This window comes from Manis javanica, chromosome 4 (assembly GCF_040802235.1).
Source record: "Manis javanica isolate MJ-LG chromosome 4, MJ_LKY, whole genome shotgun sequence".
NCBI lineage: Eukaryota > Metazoa > Chordata > Mammalia > Pholidota > Manidae > Manis > Manis javanica.
In genome coordinates, this window is record NC_133159.1 from 106,807,368 (window position 1) to 106,820,834 (window position 13,467).

The 13,467-nt window shown below is 34.9% G+C and overlaps 1 protein-coding gene across 4 annotated transcripts in view; it reads right to left on the reverse strand.

Moving 5' to 3' along the window:
• Positions 1-1,304: 1,304 nt before the first annotated feature.
• The window catches only part of LOC108405476 (pancreatic alpha-amylase), a 30,050-nt gene continuing 17,887 nt past the window's right edge, over positions 1,305-13,467 (reverse strand). For 2 of the 4 annotated variants that reach the window (XM_017673681.3, XM_037004087.2), the window contains exons 2-12: positions 9,685-9,753; positions 8,949-9,159; positions 8,438-8,584; positions 7,407-7,604; positions 6,786-7,016; positions 5,927-6,060; positions 4,940-5,062; positions 4,747-4,846; positions 3,046-3,164; positions 2,827-2,952; positions 1,305-1,524 (exon numbers count right to left, since the gene is read on the reverse strand). In XM_017673681.3, the coding sequence (XP_017529170.1) occupies positions 1,335-1,524; positions 2,827-2,952; positions 3,046-3,164; positions 4,747-4,846; positions 4,940-5,062; positions 5,927-6,060; positions 6,786-7,016; positions 7,407-7,604; positions 8,438-8,584; positions 8,949-9,116 (1,536 nt within the window). In that variant the 5' untranslated portion in view covers positions 9,117-9,159; positions 9,685-9,753 and the 3' untranslated portion in view covers positions 1,305-1,334. Of the gene's footprint in view, positions 1,525-2,826; positions 2,953-3,045; positions 3,165-4,746; positions 4,847-4,939; positions 5,063-5,926; positions 6,061-6,785; positions 7,017-7,406; positions 7,605-8,437; positions 8,585-8,948; positions 9,160-9,684; positions 9,814-13,467 lie in introns of all 4 variants that reach the window. The other 2 variants (XM_017673679.3, XM_017673680.3) reach the window with 1 other exon arrangement.

Genomic DNA, 13,467 nt, shown 5'->3' on the forward strand with positions numbered 1-13,467 from the left:
GTGAAATAAAGGGAGATGAGGACAGAGAAGTATATTGAATTGGTATCATGTTTTTGATGATGTTGACAAGACAGTTCAAGGAAGTAATGATGATAAAAACTGGACAATAAAGTGTTTTAAAATGACTAGTGTTGAGGATGTGAAGACTGTGATGAAACAGAAGTTTTACTAGGAAGGGGAGCAAAGAATTGGGCTGTATCTAGAAAAATCTGAGGACCTTGGATTTTTTAGTTGGAAGACTAATGTATGATATCAGAGAGGACTTACCTAGCAGGAAGGGAAAAATCATTCAATCAGAAGAGAAAGGATGATCTAAGAAATAAAATCCTCGAAAAGATAAAAATGTAATGATATTACTAACACAAGTGGGGGAAATGGCCTTTGGTAGAATGAAGTACACTCTCTTCCCTATGACAAGAGGAAAGAAGAAAATGATAGGTACAAGTATAGATAGATTGTAGGTCAAAAAAAGAGTTTCCAAGTTATGACTTCTATTTTCTCATTCAAGCATAAGACAAAACAACGGAGAGTTTTAAGAAGACCTAGATGAGAGCCTTAAGAAACTGCACATTTACAGCCAAAGTGAAGGAGACTAGTTCGAGCATAAAGAAGAAAATGCAGACCATATAGTATCATGAAAGCCCTCAATAAACAGTCATCCATATTGGAAGTTGAAAGATGGAATGAAAAGGCACACAATAACATCAAGTTAAGGGCATTAGAAAGAGAAAGAAAGAGAAAATAACATAGAGAAAGTAGAAGATTTCTGTGAGCTCCATGTAATTAAGAATTCTAGACTGCATAATTTGTTTATTTTATTTTTGAACTTATTAATTATAAGAGGGCTTTCATATTGGTAAGGTCATCCAAGTATCATAACTTTGTACAAGAATCATAATTAAATCACATCTCCCTAATTGTTAGAAGCACTCTATGGGAGAAATACAGACATAATATTAGAGATACATTTCTGGGCAGATGGTGTTAATGGCAACAAACATATTTGTCAAAATGTCTCTTAGTTCTTAGAAATTCCATTGACCAAAAAGTTAATAGCTGTCTTCTAAATATAACAAAATGTTGATTTTCAACTATCTTAGAATTTTGTAATTATATGTGGTTTTATTGTTTTATTCTGTGCTTTTCAATTTGATTACTTATTGTGGCTTTTTCCAAAAATAAATGAATTATAAGAATGTGAATGAATACACACACACACACACACACACACACATACAAGAAAATAAACTGTACATATGTATATGCACATACACACATACAAGAAAAGAAATACACTAGGTTAGTTCTCTGGATATAGGTATTTAATTCAAATTTTATAATTTAGATTCAGCATGAATTGCAATAAACGGATCTTCAGCAGAGTTACTAATAGAAAAATAAGCATTGCCATCTCTGGAAACATAGATTTTAATTCCAGTACAACTGTCATCAATTTTATCTCCAGAAATAACATCACAATATGTGCCAGCAGGAAGACCAGTTTGCAAAGTTAAAGACAATGGCCTGTAAAATAAAATTTAAGATTTAACTTGAATTCAACACAATTAAAAGAATGCAGACTATCTCTAAAACAAACAACTGAACTTAGTGCTGCAGAACTCTAAGCAGTCAGGGTTTAAGTCAGAAGAAAATCCAAACATAAACACTTCTCCAGGTGAATAATTTTATCAGGACCAAAAGTAACCTTACAGAAGACTTGGCAATTCACCAGTCAATAGTGAAAATTACAAAAAAACAAACAAGCAAAAAAAGTTAAGGTTGAGGAATATCAGTGATTGAATGAATTGTTATCCATAGATAAAAGTACTTTCTGTGGTAAACTGCAGTATTTTAAATTTATCCTCATCTGAACTTAATACTGATTGCTTTCAAAAAATTTAATTTGATTGTTTTTCCAAAAATCTCTCTTTATCAAGAAATGAAAATGAATTTGGGCTGGAGATAAAAATAATATAGCATTTCTGTGAAGTACATGGTTTTAAATATCAAACTGTGTCATACATTTATTTTGATTCTCCCATCCATAATAGACAGAAATTAAAGGACTAGCCATGGATTCATTTAGCATGAAAGAGATATATTTGGTTTCTTTTTTGCCCGTAAAATATAATTTAAGCTAGAATGAGCTAAGCATGAATGGCAGTTGGATTTGAACTGAGACATTTCAACTGCTTGCAAAGAGGTCTTCTAAGCCATAGTTGTCTATATACTAAAGGCAGAAGACATAAGTATCACAAATACAAACTAATAATAAGAAGTCTCAGAGCTAAAACTCAAAAATCTCCTGAGGAGAATTCTTGACCATTAGATACATATTCTTTATACACGCAGTTTAAAAAACATATTATTTGTCCCAGACAGACAAATGAAGAAAGAAGACCTAAGAAACATAAAAGAGTAGTTTGAGAAAAAGGTATTTCAGTACTGAGGCAGTATTTTTCCATTATTTAAAAAAAAGGGGACCTATAAGATATGTTCTTCTAGTGATTTCATAACCTTTATATTAACTACATTTTGTATTTTGTATGAGGTGTATATGTGAGCATATACAGGTACATAATGTCTGCACATGATATGCAAGGGTGCACAAAAAATAACTACTTAGGACAGAAAGACACTATAAAGAAAAGAGCAAAAGAATTAGCACAGTCATTTTTCTTCTGGCCCTTTTCTTATCTCTCTGTTTTCTTAATCCACTGATGAAAGGATTTTTCAGAGATGAAAAAAATAAATGAGCAGGAAGAGAAAATAATAAACCAAGAACATGTTAGTTTAAAATATTATTTCAAATTGATATCTACTTACCAGTCATCATTGTTAAAGACAATGAATCCTCTGTTTCCTCTTCCAAATGCTACTTGGTTGCTTCCATTATCCCACCAGTTTGTAAAAGGTTGGCCATCAACTACATTACGAAACATAACCATGTTCCTATAAACAAAATATCACATAAAATGTGGATGACTACTTCAACAGTTTCACATAAAATGTTATGTGAGGATATTGTTAAATAAGTATTCCCACCTTATTTGACGCCATCGATGTTCGCAGACCCAATCATTGCCACAAGTAGTGTCCGGATTAATAGTAACTTGTTTAATTACTCCATTGTTATTTGGTGGCCCAACCCAATCATTAATATCCTTAATTAGCAAAAAAAAAAAAAAAAGAATTTTAAAAGATCAAATTTTTTAATGTTACACGTATTTGCCTCTTTCTTCTCCAGTATGCAAAACTCAATCTGTCCTTTTTGTCTCTACAGTGTCTTCGTTTAGAATCCAACTTCTTCAGTATTTTTATAGCCCTTTCTCAAGTCCTCATCATTCTCCCTGACTTCTCATTCTCTAGTGCCATATTTTGAAGGTAAGATTTTTTTACCCTCTCAATTTCTTTCCAAGGTATTGCAATGGTTTCTTAATATCACTATAGGTAGTGCAATGTCTCTGAAATGGCAAGACCTTTAGTGTCAGAAACATCAGGATTAAAACTATGATTCTATTACTACTAGTTAAGAACACTTAATCAATATACCCAACTTCTCTGTGCCTCATTTTCCTCTTCTGTAAAATGGGGATATTGCTTCATTGCTATAAAAATTAAATAACATACGTAAAAAATCCTGAATATGACAACTGCTAAATAAATACTAGTTTCCCTCATTCTTCCTTTTGGATAAATGTACTCAACACATCACAATAATCTTTACTAAATCGACCAAATTTTTAAAACTGTGTTTTTCTAATTGGTACACTTAAGATAATTATAGAAAAGACCAGTTATGACTAGGAAGATTATCAGTGCCTATCTTAAAATCATGTCATGTGATAAGAGTGGACAAATTTAAGAGTTTTTAGTATGTAGAACTTTTGGAAAAGTGGAAATGTAATGGGAAAAAGGGAAATGAACATGGTCCATGACTCCTAAGATCAGAAATAAGAACAATTAATGAAAATTATAAGAAGTTGGTTCAGTATAAAGGAACACCTTCTGAATATTAAGGCTGCCTAACAAATAGAATGAGTTGTACAAAGTAGTGGGCTTCTCAAATAGAAAGTCTAAAAGAAACTAGATAAATATCAGTCTGGCTTTTAGTAAAGAAGATTTTCTATTTTAGTATGAAGTTGCTCTATGATGCTGCATCCGAAATCTTCAATTTAAAAACATTCCACTAATTTTCTAAATACCCTCATAATTTTATTCTCAGCTCCTTTTAAAAATTCCTGCTCAGATTAATGTCTTTACCATACCTCAAATATTTTTCTCATCCTTATCTTTCCCAGAATAGTTTGCAAAATACACATATTTTCCTTCTCTTTATGTTACTTTCCCTACTTAACCTCAGTTCAACTGGATAATTCTTTTCACTCCACAAAGCTTTTAAGTATTTAACAAATACTTATATTGCCCATAGTGTTAACCTGTAATCCTCATACCAACCCTATGAAGTAGGTACTGAAAAGTACATATTTTACTCACTGTATCTTTATTTTTAAGGCGCTTTTTTTGCAGTAAAGGGGGAGAATTGTCATATTTCTGAAATAGTTTGCATAGTCTTTGACAACGGAGATCATGAACTTTAATTCTTTAGTATCCACTTTATGGCTAAAATATCAAGTTTACACTTATGTATTTGATAAGTAAATAGTGAATGTTGTAACATCATATGAACTTAAAATTGCCTTTGTTTTCTTGAGAAAATATATTTTGGGCAACACCAAAACTTACTCTTCCGTTCTCAAAATATCTTGGCCAACGGAAGCTTGACATTATTCGTGTAAATCCATAAGGATGAGCTAGCATAAATCCAACTCCCATTTTGTACAGTCTGAAAGATACAAAATGATATCATTACAAAAGAAAATAATATTTTAATATCATTAAGAGGTTGGTAAAAAAAATGGGGAACTTTGTTTCCTACCTAGGATCCCAGAATGTTAGAATAGATGCCCCTCCAGCTCCGTGTCCTCGCTGATTGTCATGGTTGTCAACGAAGACAAGTGCTCTGTCAGAAGGCATGAAACCCCAGCCTTCTCCCCAGTTCCTATATATAAAAAATATATATATACATACACATAAATATATAATTATACATATTTTATATATAATTATATAAACATGTATATGCATGCATGTGTGTGTTTTATGTATATATACACACACACATATGTAGTCTTTTACAAAAGCTTTAGAGTAACCTAAATGTGTCTTTCTTTCAGTATAGCATCCTCAAATGAAATTTTCTCTCTAATCAAATGTTTATTCTGTAGGGATACATATTTCTTTACATAAGCTATATAGATATAGATACATTATCTACAAATATATTCCATGTATCATATCCATATGAATTACTTGTATTACATTCATGTTACAGGTATAAGATTTTTATTATAGAAAGTTTCTTTTATAGGTTTTAGTAATATAATTTAGACAGACTTCAAAAGGATCAACATCTTTATTATATTATACAGAATGGCAAACTGGGTTAAAATAAGTCTTTCATATTATATTTCTATTAATATAAACATTTTGATATTTGAAATTAATTGATATATGTAAATTCCATAGTAGTGCCACATTGTGGGTACTTCATAAATGATAGAATCATTTAATAATAACCTGGCCCTCACAGTTTATATGTAAACATTAGTCAAATTAAGTATAGTCATATAATGTAAAGATTAAAATCTCTAGATTACATTTTGGATTTCTACACATACTTCCTTGTGATTGACATTCTAAATAATAAAAATGATCAGTTGGTGTTTGGAGTACTATATCACTATGAGTATTGAATCCTTAAAAACTGTCTAAATAAGAAGTTTCTAAAAAGATACTTCATATTGGGTTAATATGGTTAACAAACCTGTGAAACAATTCAAAGGACAAGTCATATTTCACTTACTTTAAGTAAGCCATCTTTTCTCCATCCCATTTGCGCAGAACTGTGCCTAGTTTTGCCCCATACTTGAATTCTGTCACACGGCCATTTCCAAAGTAGTCACAGCTTTTAACTGGTTCACCACCCAGATCAATTACCTCGTAGAAATACAGAGGAAAATATCATTTTAAATAAAACTTTAAAGAATTTTAACCAAGCAAATATTATACACAAAATGGCTTTAAACTACTTATGTCATTTAAAATGCCCTAAATGGTTTTCCTTATACCAAGATTTTTTTTTTTTTTTTTTGCTAAAGCATAAGCTACAATATTAAAAGTAACATGCTGACAGAGTGCCCTGCTGTCCTGGCCCATAAATGATGATAATAATAGCTCACTTGTATAGCACTTAGTATCTGGCTGACAACATTTCTAAGTGCTTGACAAATATAAACTCATTTAATTATTTGACAAAAACAGACATAACATTTATCATAATCCCCTTTCTTCATAAGAAAAAAACTATTGCTTAGAAAGGTTAATCCATTATCTAAACAAACACAGCTAACAGTGCTATAGCCTAGATTTAAACTCAGATATGCTGGCCCAAAACAATAACAACTATATTATTAGTTTTCTTCTCTAATGATCACTAGAGAGATGGTAAATGTCACAGAGATGTTTGCAGCCGAAATAAATTATCTTGCACTTCCATAAAACCTCTTATGATACAGAGTTAGATATGCTGTCTATGAATAAAAGGAAGTTAACACTCTAAGAGACATATGATCCAGGCACTAACGAACAGAAAATGCATTTTTAACTATTTGGTAATGAATTAAGTGATATTATTTTATATTCCCACATATTTATTGACTTACCTCCTGGTAAATGAAAGGTTTACTTCCTCCAGGGAACCAGTTTGTGTTTAGATTATGCAGTTTATCCAAAATTGCCTTCATGTCTCCAGGCCACATGTGCTTAGAAGCATCAATTCTGAACCCTGCTACACCAATGTCAATGAGATGGTTCATATACTCAGCAATCCTGGAACGCACATAATCTTTCTCCAATGCAAGATCAAGAAGACCAACCAGACGACAATCTCTGACCTTTGAAGTAAAATTTTTTGAATGATACATAAAACATCATCTTTACCTGAAATCCATTTGATAATTCATTCATTTATTCATTAATAGATATTTCTGTATTGCCTTCTTTGCACTGGGCTGTGGGGATATTGACATTCTAGTACAGACATAACTTTGAAATAATTTTCTAGTATAAAAAGGGGAATATAGGAATAAAGTGGATGAGCTTCTTAATTGGGAAAAAAGTTTTAAATACTGATTTGAGTTTCTTATTTTTTAAACAGCCAGACTTGGAATCCTGTTTTCCCAAGAAACTGAAACAAGTACTTAAAATGGTGATCCATAGCTACATGTGGATAATTAAAGTCATAGATAGCTCTTCATTCAAATCACTGTTTTTTCTTTAATTACCTGATAAGGATCATTATAGTTCTCAATATCTCCACTTCCAGTTCTACATTTACCATCATTAAAATCCCAACCAGAGAATGGGACTGCAGGAAAATCCCTATTTCCAGGGTTGAAGTAACTTCCACAAGTACTGCTCGTTCCTGCACTCACACCATTTCCACACATATGATTAATTACAGCATCCACATAAATATGGACCTGAAAGGCAAAGTTTCTATTTCAGTTTGACTTATAGAGAGATATAAATCTTTATTAGTGATAAAACATGTTAATAACACTCCAAAATATTCCTAAATATTGTTATTTAATAACTTACCTTCCTAGAAGACCAAAAGTCAAGTGTGAAAGGAAATCAATGTAAACTGAAGACCTACATGCATTTTAGCCACTTTGTCAGATATTTACATACATGATGAATTGACAGAACCCAAAACCACCTAACTATGAAAAGATGCAAAGAGCCTTTTTGTGGGGGGAGGTAAGAATCAGTTGAACCAGGAGAGATTATTAGTTTTTGAAATTTCCATCGACCATCTTAAGAAAGAAGTACCCAGCCTCTACTACCTCCTTTGCACCTGAAGAGAGGGATGTAAATGGTTGTCTCTTATTATGTACCTCATCAAAGACAATATAACTACTTACCATAAAAAACACCTATGGGGAAGAAGACCAAGGAATTATGGGTGGAGATACAAGTCACACAAAAGTGACAGCAAATACTATAACTGGAATTTCCAACTCCTAACTGGAAAATATTCCCCAGAAATGTGTATAGTTTTAAGTTACAAAATTGATACTTGCTTTATAAATAAGTTTGGCTTTAAACTTTGACTTACACTTTCTTTAGTAGATAAATGGCATATATACAAAGATTTACAAAAGTTGAACATAAGGCAACAATTAAATTGCAGTTATAGCTAAAGTATAAATATAAATAAAAAATATGAAAACATTCTGCTCAAAAGGGGAGCAAGAGACAGGAGAGAAATTTTCCTATTTAATATTTTTAAGGAGAACTTTAATTCACTTACACCAACGTTGTTACATCTAGTCACCATGTCTTTGAATTCATCTTCATTTCCTGATCTTGTACATAACCTGTAACTAACTGGTTGGTATCTTTCCCACCAAGGTCTTGAAGGGTTATTAATTATAACATTTTCATTGGGTGGCGAGATCTACAAATAAAACAATCTTAGTAAATAAGATTACTTATTTTCTTATTTTATATCATTGGATACTTTAGAAACTAATCAGTAATCTAATATTATTTCTTCATCTTTGAATAAGAACGTACATTTCTTTAAAACCATTTGAAAATATGAACAGCACATTGGATATGTCTTGTTAAAGAAAGATTGTATCAGAAGCAAAACATGAAGGTGCCATTGATACTAAAATTTTTACTTCTTCAAAAACCCTGTTTTACTTTAAGTACTTTTTGTGAAGCAAAATGTTATCCCAGCTTCAGAGATATAAATCATAGTACCATCTACCGTAAGTACAGCAAACCCTGTACTTTATACTATGAACAATACTCACCTGAACTCCTCCAAATCCTTTGGGAGCTAAGTATCGCTCACATTCAAGAGCAATATCATTCCAGCGCCACTCAAAGAGATGGACAATAGATGTTCGTCCAGGTTTGGTATGTGGGGCATACTGAGCCCAGCAGAACCCAATGGCTGAAAGCAATAGGAAGAACTTCATTTTGTTTGACGTTGTCAGTGTTTTTCAGCAACTATTTATATTCCTGTAAGAAACATATTTTACTAAGTAAATGATAACATGAATAAATACTTAGAGCACAAAGTGTTTATTCATAATCTGAAAAGTATTATCAATAATAATGTTAACAGGTGAAGACCATCCAGGAAAACAATCTAAATGACCTTTAAGAACTTAATGTTTTCCTTATTGAGGGAATATTAACCTTTTTAAACATCTGGCATTATATGTGTATATATACACACACATGTATAAATAGTCATTAATAATGTATTATTTAATCAGGATTAGATATCATTTCTGAAGACCTTCACTAATAGAAGGAAAATAATAATAGCCAAAGTAGCAGAGCCAGCTGAAATCATAGTCAAAATATTGCCTAAACTATCAATTTGCAAACACTTGTAATGTTTCAGTTTCAGAAACAGGTTATTAAATCAGTTCTGTTTTTCATCCCCATCCCAATGTTTTAGTTATTTAAATTTCTACATTATGATTTAATGCTATGAGTTGGGAAAACAGACCTTATTTTTTCCCTCCATCAACTTACGTGCTGAATGCAATGGCTATAGCAGCAAGGTGGGGTTTTTTTCTCTTCAAAGTCAAATATCTCTTGTACCTGATAAGACACTAAATTAATGAATTTGCATTCCTTTTTCTTCTCAAAGTAAGTGAAATCCTATGAAAGAGAATAATTGTACAGGTAGAAAAAACTTAATCCACTCATTCAACAAGTTTTAACAGTCTGCTTTTTGTTAAGCACAATGATGAAAAAGACAGACACAATTCTTTCTCTCCAGGAACTTATATTCGAATGGAAGGGAAAGAAAATACATGAGTAAATAATAATAATAAAGACAATTTAAGATAACAATATGACTATAGTATGAAGTAAGAGGGTAATAAAATATAAAGTGACCTCATCATCAATCTATTTTAGATTGGATAATCAGGGAAGAAATCTCCATGGAAGTGACTTTCAGGTATAATTTGAAGGATTAGAAGTAGCTAGTCATTCGAAGATCAGAGAAAGAGCAATCTCAATAAAGGAAAGTACTATAGAAAAAGCCCAAGGAAGGAAAAAGCTTAGAATATTCAAACAACATTAAAAAAAGTCAAGGCAGAAAAATAATGTGTGATAAAGGTGAGGGTAAAATGAGATGAGGTCAGAGAGGTAGGCCAGATCCTGTATGACCTTGTATAACATAATGAAAAAGAGAGCTATTGAGGCTGTAAGGGTACTTGAGAGACTCTGATACACTTCAAAGAAAATCACTCATGCTGCTGTAAAAAATCACATTATAGGCAGACAAGAGTAGAGGTAAAGAGAGTACTTAGACATTTTTAGTGATTCAGGAAAGAGGTGATTGATTGGCTTGAACCAAGGCACTGACAAGATTTACTTCAGAGGTAGACAATAGGCGTAGGGATAGATTAGAGCTGAAGAATGAGGGAAAGAGAAAAATTAAAGAAATAGGTATTTGGGGGTGATACTATTTATCAAGATGAGGAAAATGAGGAAGTGCCAACTCTGGGGAAGGGTTACCAAGAGCACTATGGGCTTTAATTATTCCTCTATCAACAGCAATGTTCTCCTGTGGCCCTTTCTCCAACCTACCATAGGAACACTGGGTGTTCTGTTTTCTTGGTCAGTTAAAGCTGTTAAAATAAGAATACCGTATTCTTGGTGTCTTCAAGAACAAATATTTATTTCTCACAGTTCTGGAGGCAGGGAAGCCAAAATAAAAATGTTGGCAGATTTAGGGTCTGGTGAGTCCCCTACTAGGTTCACACATGGCATCCTGTGCCCTTACGTGGTGGAGAACTGAGAGCTTTAGTCTCTTTCTCTTCTTATAAGGACACTAATCCCATCATGGGAACTCCATTCTCATGATTTCCTCTAAACCTAATTACCTCTCAAAGACCCCACAGCCTAATACCATCCTACTGTAGGTTAGGCCTTCAACATATGAACATGGGGGAGGGGGCACAAACATGCAGTCCCTAACACCGTCCATTGCAAAACTTAAAGCTCCTAGTTGTGAGTCCAGGGAAAGGAAATCCCGGGGCAAAGTACTTCTAAAAACCGAAATCAGCCAAAGGGAGAAATAAAGCTTAAAATCTGTTTATTGCTCACGGACTGCAGTCTGGGGCCACTTCTCTCTTTCCTGCTCCAACAGAAGCCCAAAACGGCTCCCCCTCACCTCTCAGGTACTGCTAAGCCCTCCTTGCCCAGGTAATTACACATTGATATGGAGATAAACTTCTCTTCACCCCTGAGGAATGATGCAAATGCACTAAAGCCATACTTCTTTCCACCACTGAACACCTATTGATACGCAGATGTAGTAAAGTCAGGCGAGATATTCTGGAAATGTTACAATTTTACCCAGCAGCTACCCCTCCAGAAATATCGCCTTACAATTTACTCATTCCCCCTCTTCTGACCAATCTAATAACATAGATAGCAATGGAAATAAAATCTTGATAATCCTCAAGCCAGAGGATTCAGCCTATGCAGATTAAGTAAACGTACTTACAGCACAATCTCTAAGCACAAAATATTTTTCTATACTTGTTTACTCATTCCTAACAACCATGCTATATTGCTCACAAAACTTTTATCAAACATTAGACAAAGTCAAGCATTCTTTAAGCATTTTTTTCTTGACAACAGCAACACAATCATGATAAATCTCAAGCCAGAGGATTCAACTAGGTTCAAAGTACCATGCAGATTAAGTTCAAAGCTTGTGCATTCCAGCCATCACATGGCAGCTGCAGCCAGGGGGCACATCCAGGACACAAGGACTGTAGAAGCAAATAACTGTGATTGTGGGGAGCCACTTTGCTGTTATTCCAGGAATACACAGGAGACCAGCTTCCAGGCCTTTTCCCCAAGGTGCCATAAGAGCCAGCCATCACTGCTCCATGTGTTGAAATGTCCAGGGCTATGTCCATTCAACAGTGTCTCCAGGGCTCAAGGCAGTAGGGGCTGGCAGCAGAATGTTGCTCTGCTGGCCATATCCTGGCTTCAGCAACTCTTCGTTGGTTCGGAAACAATTGTATAGGAGAGGCAGCAAGGTGTGTGAGCATATCCACAGGATCAGAGCTCCTTTACGTGACTTCTCATTCAGACGGTGCAGCACTGTCCATAGGTGCAGTTACCAACGCAGTAGGCTGTTGGTGACCGACTTCGGGCCAGATTTCAACAAACCATTGTTCCTCTCTATCATGCCTGCCCCAGTAGGATTAAATGGTACATGAAATTTTCACTTTATTCCTAATTGCTGCACCCATTCTTGTAAGTCATGTCCAGTAAAGTGGGTACGTTGATCACTTTCAATCACCCTCACCCGGCCATAGGCTGCAAAGAGACACTCCAGGCTCCTCTTGGTGGTTTGCTGATTTGCAGGATGCACACAAAAAGCAACCAATAGTCCAGTAGCTGTGTCCACAGATGTCATGGCATACTGATCTCCTTCTGATATGGGAAGAGGCACAATATAGTCTATTAGCCACCTGACAAAGGGTATTGGTCCCCTTACAATTGTATCATGTTGCTGTGGGACTCGAAGTAAGTCCCTCTTAGAGCACAGAAGTCACTCCTTCCAGGCGTGACTTTTAAATTCTTCAAAGGTCAATGCCCATCTACGGGCAACAGCCCACATTCTCTTTTGCCCTGTGTGCAATAAACGCTGGTGCAGACTTTGGGCCACATCAGAGGCGGGCTTTCTTTCTAGCCAGCGCACCTGGGCCAATGTGTCTGCTTCATCATTCCCTGGGGATACCAAAGGCAAATGGCCAGTCACATGATATATGGTAACTGTCTTAGTCTGACCAGAGGCCCATAGATTTTGCAACAACTCTTGCCCCCAAAGGGGCTGGTGACCAACCATCCAGTTGTCATGGCACCATGTCGGTAGCCACAGGGTCAAGTCCTGATTGACAGCCCAGCTGTCAGTGCAGACAACTATGGGGGAAGGCTTCTGGGTGATCACGAGCCATTCTGCCCTCAATTCAGCCCATTGACTGCTCTTCCCCTCTCCATCCTCCATCCATATTGTCTCAGTCTTAGGATGGAAAGCCACAGCCCTCCACTTCAGGGTCTGCCCATGACTGGAGACATCTGTGTACCAAGCATATTCAGGTATAGGGGCTTTTCCCTCCTGATAAGGAGTCTCAGTTACCAAGAGCTGAAAAGCAAGTTCTTCTTCCTTTCCACTGGTATAGGTCACTGGCCCCAATAAGCACTGGAGTTCTCCACTTAATGGGCTAGTAGAGAGGGCACCCACTGCTTTAAATATGCACCCCATTTGGCCACTGTGTCTGT